Genomic DNA, 14,134 nt, shown 5'->3' with positions numbered 1-14,134 from the left:
CTAGAAAATGAAGTGGGATAGTTAGATCTGTACCAGTGCCATAGTGAAATTTTATGCCACTCAAGCCACATCATTTGTAAGTTGCAATTGAAAAAGGTGAATAGAAGTTTCTAACACGGTAGTGGCAGACATAAACACCACGAGGAGAGTAAGAAACCAGTGTCATATTAAACTATTTAGGAGTATTTGAGTGAAAACCAATACGGTACTCAAAATAAGTATGTGAGAAGAGTTTTGTCTCGATTTGTATAAATCACAAACCAAACACCCCTTAGTTTATCATTCCTCACCAGAGTCAAGACAGTTCTGGATTTTTTTTCCGGTAAATGATTTGTGTAATTTGAATAATCAAGATCTTAAAAAAAACAAATTAAGAAAATAAAATAAAGCACCATCACAATCGCAGTTAGGGGTGGAAATAGGCCAGGCGGCCTGTCAGGGGCCTATAGCCTGGCCTACATTTGGCCTGGCCTAGCCTGGCCTGTTTTCCAAAAAAGACAGGCTCATGCCTGTTTGAAGGCCTGTTTAGTTAAATAGGCCAGGTTTAGGCTTTTTAAAAAGCCTGTTAAGCCTGTTAGGCCGGCCTGGGCCTGTCAGGAATTTATAATCATAATATATGAAAAAATTAATTAATGCTATTATTGTTAATGTGCTCTTTTAATTTATTTTTTAATTTTAATATATAGTTAATAGCTTGATCTTTTCTTAGATTTTGAAGTTTAGATGACAAGTGAAGATAAAAATATAATTTAAAATAATAATATCAATAAATAATGTGATTTTTAAATCTTAAAAATATAAAGAAAATAGGAAAGAAAAATTTTGTTCCAAGAATGATAAATTAACTAACTTACGTATTATGTTAATTTAAGTATGATACCCTCTTTATTCATTATAAAATTAGTATTTTTTTCCTCTTTATTTATTTGTCTTAATTTTAATTTTTTGTGTGTACTTAAACGTAGTCTTATTCCAAATTTTAACATATAATTACAATTAGTTTTCAATAATATTCTTATAAATTATAATTAAGATTTAAAATTGTACTTATGATACTAAAATTTAAATAAAAGACAAGACTAAAAATTAAATTATTATATACGTTTTTTTTTATCTTAGCTTTTTTTAAAAAATAAATTATTATAATTTGAATTTTTTAAAAATACAGACATTTTAACAGGCTTCAGGCCAGACCAGGCCTTTATACAGGCCAGGCTCAGGCTAAAAAGTAAGCCTGTAACAGGCCACAGGCCAGGCTCAGGCCAATAGGCTTCAAAACAGGCCTGACCTGTGAAGAGCAAAGCCTGGCCTGGCCTATTTCCACCCCTAATCGCAGTGAATATGAGCCCATGTGTCTGCTTTTAATCTCCAAGCCCACCGCAACTATCATTAATTGGTGACAGCAACAACAGCATATTGTATTGTACCAAAAAAAAAAAACAGCATATTGTAAAAGGAAAAATAACATGATGATTTTATTTCATCAATTTTCCTTTATACATTTTATGTCTTTTTTTTTAATAATTAAACATAAATATTCTCTCATTGGAAAGTGTATCCGAAACACAATCAGAACTAGATGAAACGACAGAAATTAAAAACTCAATTTGTTATATATAAGGAACTAACCTTTTCATCTCACTAAACCCAACCCCATTCGTTGTCTTTTGAGTGGTCACCTAGTCAACAAGCCTGGAATTTTTAAAGGACCACGTAAGCAAAAGCAAAACCTATCTCCCCTTTTTTCTCCTTCTTCACCTCAAACACCATTAGAGAGGATCCGGACTCGTCATTTATTAGCAGACATGATATAGCACGTTGATATGGCATGACTGTATATTTAGTAACCTAAAAAATTTAAAATAATATATTTTTTAAAAAAAGACTTAACCCATTGTGGAAAGGCTCTCTCCACACCAGCAACGCTACAAATTATAAACTACGGCAACACATGGACCAGAGGCCAAAAATCCAATTTAGTCCACAAAAGAGCTGAATCTATATAGTCTCAACACGATATAAACCCCCCAAAAAAATCTGCCGGTTCAGGGGGGGGGGGGAACTGTATTTCTCTGAACTCATTCCTCTCATCTCTCTACTGGACAAGCTAAACTTCATACAGAGGGGGGAAATGGTTAAATTTACTTCATAAGTTAAAACAGAAAGGCAGCTTCTCAGCCTAAAGTAGTGCTACTTCTTTAGCCCTTTTAAATTCTCCAACCTAGTTGAGTTACAGGATTCTGAACTCCAGGGTCGTCTTGCACATATGAACTTGAGAAGAATTATTTATCTTTCTTCTTTGATTTGTTGTTCGACATGGCGTATGCAGTTCCCTGGGAGTAGACATGCAGTAGAAATAAATAAGATTAGAAGCCAAATCCAAACTCAGATTTAATGGTCTCGGGAGAAAGTATAAATACCTAGTAAGGGGGGTGAGACTTCATATGGAAACTACATTTTACACCCCCAGAGTAAGGTCTGACTACAACAACAGTATATCAATTTTTAAATGGAACAAAACTTCCTCTGTTTTTCTTTTTTCTTTTCTTTTTTTTTAGGGTAAAGACACAAAATACCTCTCAGTCTCATTCAAAAGACAGTATCGCATTTTCCCAATGTGTGTGTGTATGTTGTGCTTTGTTACACTGTTAAAATTTACCTAGTTAAGTTAAAATGAGGTCTTAGTTCCGGGTGAAATGCAATTTTTTCTTATGCTGGGAATCAACTAAAGTCACCATGACATTAAATAGCACAAGTGTCAAATACATAGTAAAGCATTAAAGCATAAACACGCACCTCAAGCCATTCATCCATTGAGGTAGTCCTAGTCCCAACTTCAACTTTTGCGCCCTTCTTTGTTTTCTAAGATTCATATGCAAAAATGAGAATTAAATGGGGAAAGATGAAAATAACCAGCCAGGAAAAAGAAAGTGCTGCTATGAGTTTGAAATATCTTATTAGCTGCTGTTTCAGTATTGTATACGCATAGTGCTTGATAATAACAAAGCTATGACACAGGCACAGATACTAATGAAGAGCCTTCAAGAGAGACATTCTTATAATCTCCAGGAGTAATGGATTCTTTTACTCCAGATAATTATGATGCCAAGGAAAATTACGGAAACATGAGTTCTCCAACTTGATTTGCTTCTTATTTGATTGGAGTAATTCTTCATTTCTTTTAATTTTGCAGCATCTATGCATCTTTCTAGTAAAACATTTCATCGCAGCAGATACTGAATTAATTAGAAAAAGGATAATGAAACTCAATAATACATAGAGTAAAGTAAATTAATGATTTGGTCCTGCAAGATTAAATCCATTCAAGGAAAACACGTTAAAAAAAAGTTGTAGTACCTTGGATGCGTTCTGAACTTGACCATAAATCCATAGCACAAAGAGGACAAGAAGGGCAGTTCCAAGAGTAACAAGAAAAACAGACTCCACGCTAAGAAAACTGCCTGCATCAACAACTTCAATAGTGCCATTATAGAATGTGCTTTGGTATGGATGCTGGTCAATTTCATACACAATGGTTCCCACCAGATCAAAAGCTCCAGGCTGCATAGGAAAAGAAAATAATTAGGCATGTCAACGTTGTTCCTTTTCTGACGTTAATGACTGTGAAATTAAATCCATTAGACTTCCAAAACAACGGAGTTACCTGCAAGTATTGGCTCACAGCAAATGTATATGGGAAAGTACCCTGTGCTGAGGCTGGCACAGAAGCATAATTAAAAAGCTGCAATTAAAACACAAGCTACCATTTAATTTTAGCCAAACTAGCATAGTATCAAAAACCCTAGTTCCTTCAGAAGGAATGGAACAAGCATGCGTTACACAATACCAGAGTTATAAATTCAGCAGATTTCATGCTTTCAGATGGATTTGTAAATCTAAGATAATTGAGCAATGTCTATCTGAAGGGAGGAGTGACTGCTGCTCTCTAAATGAAAAGGGAAGGATAAAAATTATATCAACAAACATTCTCAAGCCCATTTTCTACACTCAACCCAACTCCCAGCAGCAGTGTCTATAAAATGGATGCCCACATATGCTTAGAAGGCACATTCTCAAGCTGTCTTATGAATAAAACAATATTTTCCTTATGAAAACTAATACAACAGTAGTTTATGAGCCAAAAGTAAGTGTGTGTGTGTGTGTGTGTTCAAATTTTCCACCAAAAAGAAAAAGTTCATCGATTCTTGAGGTCCAGCATGACACAAGCCACAAGATAGAGACAAAGATGAAATCCATAATTGGATAGGTTAAAAGTTAACAACAATGAGTTAAACATATGCTTCACCATAGGTCTTGAACGTAGATAACAAAAAGAAAGGGAAAAATAAATTCAACATCGAGCATGCAATTATTACCTGAGCTGTAAGATTTTGAACAACATAGTGGTGGTTATATGGGAAGTGAACACTAGCTTTAATTGCAATAACCTTCAAGCTTGCCTCCCCTGTTTCCAGTTCATACAATGAATTAAAGCAGGTAACTTGTCAAAATTTTTAAAACATGGGGTAACCAAGGAAGAGTCCGTAAATAATGTAACACATCTACCAAGACGAAGAGATGTTCAGAGAATGAGAAGATAAAGCCAAAAGACGTTATAGCTGATCAGTGATTGGTTACCAGTACAAAGGTTACTACCGAACAGAAGACCATGAAAATGCAGGGCAAAATATATTAATAAGTATCAGATTTGATTCAATTACCATCATTTTTCACACCAACGATCAGGTCTGTCTCTTCTCCAGCTGGAACCACTAGATTATATAAAGAAAAAAGGTTACATCCTCTCAACAAAAAAGAAACTCACTGTGAACCATACCTTTGGATACTAGTATACAGGTTCTTACATTTTGCACCATTCTTTGGGAATACGCAGAGCGTATCAATTCCTGGAGCAGAGGAATAGCTCTCACCACCAAGATCTTCAGTATTCTGACCAACAATGCCAACATCACTTGCTTCAGTGGTCTCCGCAGCCTCATCTGAATCTGACTGGCACCTAGCAACTAGGAAGTAAAAAGAACCACATTTTTTGCTTGTCAGTCGAAACTTGTATCGAAAGATGTGTAGCCACCCAAGTTTCCAAATTTTTATCAGTTCTGCCCCATATAAGCAATTAAAGCAGGACAACAATAAAGACTCACGAAAGGTTAAGACCTAGAACATATCAAATCCAAAACAGTAAAAAGCAGATCAAACAAAAAAGTCAGCTTGAAGATAAGCAGTTGACCCTGAATGTGAAATCAAAACGGCAATTTAAACAAATTAGTCAACTTTAACCAATCCTGCAGATCAAAGCGATCATAAAATGCATGCAACAATTCGGTCCTACCTAAATTAAATTTTAAATTAGAAACGGACGAAATGGAATAAAATATACAAAGCGTATGTATGTACGAGCTCGATTGATCTGGATCTAGAATTTGAGGAGCAGACCTTGTATGAGAGGGGAAGCGAGGCAAAATAAAGCGAGACAAAATATCCAAAACTTGTTGATGGGAGCCATGCCCAAATCTAGAATGCTTCTTATTGAAATGGTGATTCCGGCTTCCCACACAAAGATGAATACCGGAGCGTGGAGACCGGGATTTTGCTGCGGAGGTGCTGCTACAGCTGTAGTACTGAAGAATTTGTCGTTTCGGCCATTTAAACTTTCAACCTCTGACTTGTCAATTATTACTGTTCTGGACTGGACCTGTGGCGACGCGAGCAAGGGCAGAACGGAGACTCAAAAGTGGGCTTGGATACGTTGAAATTTGAGAACAAATTATTTATCAGTGTTCAACTGAAGCTAAGGGGTGTGTGTGTGTGTGTTTATTTAATTTTATGTAATTTCTTTATTTTTTAAAAATATTTCTCTATGTATAGGTTCAATTTAGACCCCGTGCCATGTGAAAATATAGTACTACCTCCTGTCTTAATCATAAAATATTATTTACAGATTACAAATAAAACTTTATAATTAGAATCAATATTTATCTATTGAAAGCAATAACAATATATATCTTTTATTCTTGTCCAGCACACTGCTTAAGTATTTTTCTCAGCGAGTTCAAACCTTACGTCGTTATCGTTATATTAGGAGGAATTAACCTTTCGACAAAACTCAACCCAGCCCAGCCCCATTGGTGCAAAACAGTGAAACTGTAGGCCTAAAAAAATCTAGCTGATTGTGATAATGGTCGTCAAAGGCAAATGAGGATGTGATGAAAAAGCCGGCGATCCACATTGTCTTTATTTTTGGGTTAAAATTTTTGGGCCACGACTGGGCGAGAATCGCAGTCTTACCCACGCGTATGAGCCACTGAAGCTTAAAAAACAAAAAAAGGCAAAAGCAAAAGAAATAAAAATTCATGGACAAAAAGAAACAAGAATACTGGTCAGATTCGGGAATCCAAATATTTTTTTTTTTTGGGTGAACGAATCCAAATATTATTTGTAAGCCATGAAATTATCCTTACTTGTGCATAGAGCGCGTAGAGTACACTCAGCGGATGAAAATACACCTCTCGCCCTTCATTTTTTTAAAAAAAAAATTTTCACGCGTTTGAGAATCTGAACCCGTCCCTTGAATTGCAATTATAGATATTAGTTATATAAAAAATTTCATGCTTTGCCAAATCTTAATCCATTTATATAAAATTCATGGGCTAGACTTGGTAAGACTGTCAGTTTGAAGGGGTGTTTGGATGAAACCAAATTATAATTTAGAGAATAACTTCTGGATAATATATTTTGGGAGAATAAATTTTCTAAAAAAGTTATTCTAATAATGAGAGTGTTTAGATAGTTGTTATTAGAAGCACTTTTTATATGTGCAAATTACTAAAAAGAGCATAATTTAATATGATAATTATATAAAAGATAGATTTTATAATATATTTTAATTTGAAGGAATAAAATTGTTAATAATATATTTTTTACCAACATAATTAATAATATATAAAATAATATAATTATTAATTAATTAATATGTGTATATATATTTATAAAATATAAAATTAAATATGTTTATAGAAAAATAATTAAGGGGTGTTAAACTCATATTACTGTTGAGATCTACTCTGACAGGCACAATCATACTCTCCAATTTGAATTAAAAGTATAATGAATTCACTTCTTTTAAAACCATGATTTTGAGCTCAAAACCACAGTCTTAGTCCAAAACTGTGGTTTGCTGATTTTTTCCTATATTTGGCAAATTTTTTACCCAAACCATAATTTCAGGTATTTGCCAAGAGTCCGCTCCCAACACATTTGCTAGCTAGTAGCATCAACTGGAGATAAATAAAGGGTATTTTTATCATAGCATATATTTCATTTCTTTTTCAGGATCCTAACTTTTCTCTTCAAGTGACTTGCCTATGTTTTTTTTTTTTTTTAAATATTGAATGCACTGCATACAGTTAACTCCATGGTGATTGTGGGAAAAAATGTGGTGATTTGTTATACTTGATAGGGATTTTTTTTTGAACGAATGATAGGGAAATATTTTATGTTTCTTTATTAAATGAAAGTAGAGATATGCATATACTTATTTATTTATTGAAAGAAACAATGCTCATGCATGATTTCTCTAGTCATCAGTACGTGTACATGAACCACTTTTAGAATTGTTTGTTCAATGGACCATTAAATATGCATTTAATTTTTATTCATTAAACATGCACGTAATCAAATTGTTTTCCCCTGAACTTATATAAGCAGTGGTGATAAGTTGATAATAATAAAAAATATCGGGCAAAAAAGTAGTAATGATAAAAACATAACAAACATGTTTTGGCTTCATGTCTGGTTTAAGCAAAACTAAATATTGACAATTGCTTTGAATAGGAGGATAATATGAGTAATACAATTTAGAGTAAATATTCATCTAACACTATAAAATTTTTTTTTTCCAAGTGTATCTTAAAATACAATACCCGATATATGATATTTTAAAGAAGGAAAAAAAAATTCAAAAGACAATCAATGTTATGAATATCCACGTATTATTACAAATTGTAGTTATAGTTATCCTATAAATATAGACCCATAACATTAAGAAAAAATTGCAAACAAAATCTTAAAAATTAAAAAAATATATATATGGACTCATTTATGAAAATTGTTGTTATTTGTTCATCTGTATAACAGGTTCTTATTTACAATTTTTTTTCAAAATATTTTTTTTTACTATTTCTCTAAGATTAACATATGATTTCATATTTATTATGATTTTTACTGAATTGATAATTATATTCTCTAAAACTTGGTTAAAAAAATTTAAAAAGTATTCAGATGAAACCAAAGTAAAACATATTTTAAGTGGAGAAGTGGTAATTAGACTCCATGAACCACATTTTGGCCTGGGGATTCATCACCATGCGTGTACCAGCTCGCGCGTGCGCGTGTACACTGAGTGGAGAACTGGAAATTAGATTCCATAATTATAAAAAAAAAATAGAAGGTATCTGAAACAAACCAAAATTAGATTCTTTAACCTACATTTTGGGGATTCATTACCATGCATGTGCCAGCTCGCGCGTGCGCGCGTATATGAAGCCTTGCTCCTTGTCCAGTTGTCCTCCCGTGGCTCTATCCGTTTTCATTTGTGACTCGTGAGTGGAAACCACAAACCATGATATCTACTTGGCTATATAAGTAGGTGAGAGGACCAGTCTCAGTCACCGCCAACACCGCAAACCATCGCCAAGTTGAAAGGAGGCTAACCCGGGGGGAAAGCAAAGGATCTTTTTTATTTTTTCATCTTCTTCAATGGCAGTAACTTCAAGTTCACTCGCATCCCAACTCTCTGGCCCCAAATCCATCTCTTCCACCTCCGTTGCCCCCAGTTTCTGTGGCCTCCGCCGCTCTTGCTCCAAACTTGATTACTTCAACTCTCAATCTGTGTCCTCCACTCAATCTTTGTTTGAACATGTTCATTCCACTCTCCGGCTCTCTTCCTCAGGCAAGGGTTGCCGTGGCGTTGTCACCATGGCCGGCTCTGGCAAGGTACTTTTCGGATTCGTCATAGTAGTTTTTGTTTTTACCAACGCTTTTATGGATTTAAGATCTTCGTGGGTTTTTTATTCTGTAGTTTTTGATGGTTGAGACTTGTATTGGGGATTCCTGGGATTTCGGCAGGGAATGTATTTCTCTTAAATGGGGATTCTTTTTTATTAGTTATACATTGTTTTTGGTTTACCCGAGTCTTTCTGCTGCTGCATTTACTTTCTTCTGAAGCTAATATTTTGGTAAAGGGAATATAGAAAAAACATAGATTGGACCGAATTCTGGCTGCGAGAATAATTTGGGATTGGCCACCTTATGAATTAACAATGGTGCTGCTTTATGACAAATTATCATAGATACTATTCAGCCTTTCGCCTGAAAGTTAATAGCTTAAGGATTTTCACTTCTTCTCCTTCTTTCTTTTGGGTCGAAATGGTCATTGAACAGTATCATAGCTTTTATCACCAAGTGTAAATTGGATCCTTCTTCTCATTCTCTTCATTATTTTCAAATTTCTGGTACAAAGCATGGTTGGCATCGCTCTGTCCACATTTCAAGTTCGAAAGGGCTTTTTGATTGTGAGGACTTGTGTTAGAGGTTATTACAAAACTACTCGTGATTTAAATTACAAGCATAACGTATGAATTACAGTGATGTTTTGCCATGCTCAGTAACAATGAGATGAAAAGCGTTTTTTAGATTAATCAATAATCTATATAATTCAAAAATCTTTCCAGTAAGAAGACTGTCTATCCTTCGTAACTCATTTTATTAGCTGTCACTGAAATCACATGGTTTCAGTTTTTACTGGTTACCCATGTCGCGACTTGGTAGCTTAATTCTTAATCTTTTCTTTCTTTTTTGTGGCTGCAGTTTTTTGTTGGTGGCAACTGGAAGTGTGTAAGTATCTTCTTTCTCCCACCTTATTTGCCCCCTTTTTATTTCCTGCCCATCCAATTTTTGGGTAATGGAAAAGTTTTATTCCCGATAAAATTGCAATACTTACGGTTGGCAATTTGAATTTCAGTGCTTTCTTAAGTGTTTAATTTTGTCATTCTCAACCAAAATATTATATGTGAAAGTAACGGCATGGACCTTGCTTCAGGGAGATTTTTAGGATCTATTTAAGAGGGTTGCAGCACTGATAGACCATTTTTGTTCCAAAGTATGCTTATTGTTATACTCATTATCCTAGTTTTATAAAATCACCAAACATGGGCTGCTAACTGGTCTCTTATTAATACAATATGCATATGAATCTTTTCTTTCTTCATTTGTTCTGCATTTTCTCCCTCCTAAAGACTGAAATAGCAGCATAGGGTGTGTAGCACTGTTTCTTATTTCCTAAATTTCGTGCATAAAAAAACACTGCTTGGACTACTATGTACTACTCACGAATTCTGCATGTTTATTGGGTAATACTCAGTGCTATTAGCTGGATGTATAGATGAACTGTTGAAATTATGTAAAATAGAGCAAGGAAATTTCTATAGTTTTAGTCCTTGCTAACTATATGAAGAAAATCTAAGCAAGGCAACGCACCAATCTTTCTGGCCTCCTATTAAATATGTTAAACAAAGCCTTATGTCAGAATTATCTGATTGTAACACGCTCTGTCATGGCTTGACAAATATCCTTCCACCTATTAGCTACTTTTGTGAATCATCAAATTTAGTGTTTCTTGATGTTTCTGAGATACGTTATTAGTTTTTCTAATGTTTTGTTTGCATTTTTTCCTGGTTTGGTCCCCTACTTGATATGAACATGGATTTCAGACGCATTTATTTCTGACGCATTTCCTTTGGTCACGTTACAATTACTTGTTTTTCCACTTTCCATGATTTGTATCTAACTATTTCTTATGTTTGACGTTAATTCAACTTGATTGTTGTGCATATAAATTTCCTTTGCTGTCCATTGAAATCATTAATGCTGCGTGGTTATATTTGTTTTATTCTTTAATATCTTATCTGCAATTAAATATGAGTTTTTTTTTTTTTTTGGTTTTTCTAGAACGGCACAAAAGACTCTATCAGTAAGCTTGTCTCTGACTTGAACAGCGCAAAATTGGAGCCTGATGTTGGTGAGATATGTTAAAACTTTAATTTGGCGCCTTTTCAATTGAAAGGTGTAGACAGTATTTGAGTAAACTTGCATTCTTCTGGCTATTGACTCCTCAGAATCTGGAAATGAAGTTGACCCAAGTTTTTAAATCGAAAATGAGGTTATCTAATCATGCTGATCCATTTGACTGGCACATGATATGGTAAATATGCTATACCAATGGTGTCATACATTATAGTGCTCTACATACTCCATCTCATAAACATTGGGGTATAGTGGCCACCTCAACTGCATGATTAGACTACTTTGGTAAAGAAGCTATCCAAAATGGTGTGATAACTTTGATATCTTGGGGTGCTCACTTACTCGAGCACAGGACAGAAATTTGAGGACCTGTTCATTTGTGCCAAAAGGATTTAAGAATAGGAGTCTGGTGGCTGCCTCAGCTCTTGCATAGTCTGCTTTAAGTAAAAGCCTCGAATTAAGTTTGGAATGCTATTTGCCTAATTTTTGTAAATGTTTGGTGCAGATGTTGTTGTTGCACCTCCCTTTGTGTACATCGATCAGGTGAAAAGCTCAATCACAGATCGGATTGAGGTATCTGCCCAGAACTCTTGGGTGGGAAAAGGAGGTGCTTTTACTGGAGAGATTAGGTTGGCTTCTATTCTGTCAAGCTTGGCATGCTAATCAATAAATGAACTTTTCTCTGATGAAGAATGTTAAGTATGTTGGATGGTAATTTTAGATGCACTTGAAAAAATTGCCTTGGTAGTTACAAGTGAATAATTTTTGTCTGATGATCATGGCTTTAATTCCCCAGATTCTTAGTGCATGATTTGGGTCAGCATAATTAAGTCTAGCCTGCATTGTGCCAATGCTGTGACCTGCTCATTTTCTTTACTGCATTGGTCTCTACTCTCTAATTTGCATCATAATTCCTATTGGTGGCTTCCACGGATAGATTATTTCAAGCTTCAGATCATTTTTTCACAATTTTTTTTTTAATAAATAATGGACGTCACTTGTTTCCATTTTGCTCTTTCTTGTGGTTCTAGTCTGGATGTGAATATTTATATCCGTTATTTAGTTGCCGGTTGGAACTCCTGAGTCTTGGTTCAATTTAATAACTCATTTGGTTACTAACTGCCACTTGACACTTGTAGTGTGGAGCAACTTAAAGACATGGGCTGCAAGTGGGTTATTCTTGGACATTCTGAACGGAGGCATATTATTGGAGAAAATGATGAGGTGAAAATTTTCAGAGATAATTTCTACAATAGTTCTCTTGGGAAATATGGTCAGTGTTCTTTCTAAGAGATGCAAAATGGTCAAGAAATTAACTGGAATTCTTCCAAACAGTTTATAGGGAAGAAAGCCGCCTATGCCTTGAGCCAGGGTGTTGGGGTGATAGCATGCATCGGGGAGCTGTTACAAGAGAGGGAAGCCGGGAAAACTTTTGATGTTTGTTTCCAGCAGTTGAAGGCTTATGCAGGTGAGGTTTTTATTCTTGATGTTTCTTTATATTCTGTTTCTACCTTCTGAGGATAAACGAGTTAGGGGGGGGGGGGAGATTCCAGTTTGTTTATATAATATTTGCTATGCTCATTATGCGCAGATGCTGTACCTGGTTGGGACAATATTGTTATTGCATATGAACCAGTATGGGCCATTGGAACTGGCAAAGTGGCCACTCCCGAGCAAGCTCAAGAAGTACATGTAGCTGTACGTGATTGGCTGAAGAAGAATGTCTCAGCTGAAGTTGCGTCTAAAACTCGAATTATTTATGGAGGTAGATCATTTATTTGAGTTTCAAGATTGTTACAGTATCATGAAAATTTAAGGCCCAATTTTGATTAAATTGCAAGTTTTCTCATGTCACATTCAAAAAGAAGAGAAAACAACCTTCACAATCTCATTTTATTTTGTTGTCTCTTAATTGAAGTTTCACATGAGATAATTTTGTGTTTAATGAATTATGCGTATATTTTTTATTACAGATAAAGTAAATTCGTTTGGTGGCTCTGATGTAAAGAGAAATTGGCTGCTCCAACTAGGAATTATCGTTGATTAGTCAACAAGAATATAAGAAGTAGTAAAAGGTTAATGATGTGCAAACGTAGATTCAGTAAATTAATTGTAATTTGGAGGTTGCAATAGTGACGCCTTTGGCTGATATGGTATTAATTTTAAACCAATACCTTCTCTAGCCTCTTGTTGAAATTAAACTGACCCTAACCTTATCAATTGAAATACTTCAATCAAGGTTATGTTTGATTACCTTTGAGAATCTCATTTGTTCCCAAACTTTAGAAATTAGATTGACACTAGACTACTTATGTATTCAGGGTCTGTTAATGGGAGCAACTGTTCTGAGCTTGCAAAGCAAGAAGATATTGACGGATTTCTTGTGGGTGGTGCTTCTTTGAAGGTACATGACTGTATTGTTCTTTATCCAAACTCCAAAGTAAGCAAGCCAAGTTTTTAACTTGAAATATTTTGTTACACAGGGCCCTGAGTTTGCTGTCATTGTCAATTCAGCCACATCCAAGAAAGTGGCGGCTTGATAACTTTATCTGCTTTTGGCAGCGAGAGTTTTTTATCGATAAAGCATGCCCGTTGTGGCAATAATGTTGGTGTATGATAGCAGATTGGGTTTGGTGGATCTTCTGCTATTTCTTTGCAGATATTAGGTCATCCTTCTCTTTTCCAACGAGTTACTGTCTTATAGCAAATGGCTATACAAAGCATTTCAGAAATAAACAACTAGTGTTCACAAATTAATGCTGGTCACTTCAATTTTAGGAATAATTTCCTTTCTTTTCGTCAATATTCAATATTTTATATCCAACGCTGCGAGGTGCACATGTGAGCTAGTTAATTATGGACTCATAGTTGGTGCTAGTTACAGATAAAGTTAAACTAATTATGGGTCTTAGCAGGCTAGCAGCATGGGGTGGCCCTTAAAACTGATTTCTGATTTTAGATCAAGATGTGGCATTAAGCTCCCCAAGGCCAAGAGACATCTTTGTAATGTTGTAGGACTTTTAGAGCGAACATC

The 14,134-nt window shown here is 34.9% G+C and overlaps 2 protein-coding genes across 2 annotated transcripts; one reads left to right on the top strand and one right to left on the bottom strand.

Moving 5' to 3' along the window:
* Positions 1-1,894: 1,894 nt before the first annotated feature.
* Positions 1,895-5,629, bottom strand: LOC114733483 (translocon-associated protein subunit alpha). Its single transcript, XM_028920950.1, has 8 exons — positions 5,455-5,629; positions 4,866-5,024; positions 4,722-4,772; positions 4,377-4,465; positions 3,665-3,742; positions 3,358-3,561; positions 2,797-2,862; positions 1,895-2,333 (listed from the first exon to the last, which is right to left on the bottom strand). The coding sequence occupies exons 1-8, from the start codon at positions 5,522-5,524 to the stop codon at positions 2,283-2,285; spliced, it is 768 nt and encodes a 255-aa protein (XP_028776783.1). The 5' UTR covers positions 5,525-5,629; the 3' UTR covers positions 1,895-2,282.
* A 3,064-nt stretch (positions 5,630-8,693) lies between these two features.
* On the top strand, positions 8,694-13,836 carry LOC114733482 (triosephosphate isomerase, chloroplastic). The gene is made up of 9 exons (XM_028920949.1): positions 8,694-9,012; positions 9,886-9,912; positions 11,026-11,095; positions 11,606-11,729; positions 12,240-12,324; positions 12,436-12,568; positions 12,692-12,865; positions 13,422-13,504; positions 13,584-13,836. Exons 1-9 carry the CDS (start codon positions 8,776-8,778, stop codon positions 13,638-13,640), a joined length of 990 nt encoding a protein of 329 aa, XP_028776782.1. The 5' UTR covers positions 8,694-8,775; the 3' UTR covers positions 13,641-13,836.
* The last annotated feature ends 298 nt before the right edge of the window (positions 13,837-14,134 follow it).

Source organism: Neltuma alba, unplaced genomic scaffold, assembly GCF_004799145.2.
Source record: "Neltuma alba isolate B1F8T4 unplaced genomic scaffold, ASM479914v2 tig00013006_pilon, whole genome shotgun sequence".
In the NCBI taxonomy this organism is placed as follows: domain Eukaryota; kingdom Viridiplantae; phylum Streptophyta; class Magnoliopsida; order Fabales; family Fabaceae; genus Neltuma; species Neltuma alba.
Note: the sequence above shows the minus strand (reverse complement) of the source record. Positions and strands in the feature narration are given on the sequence as shown.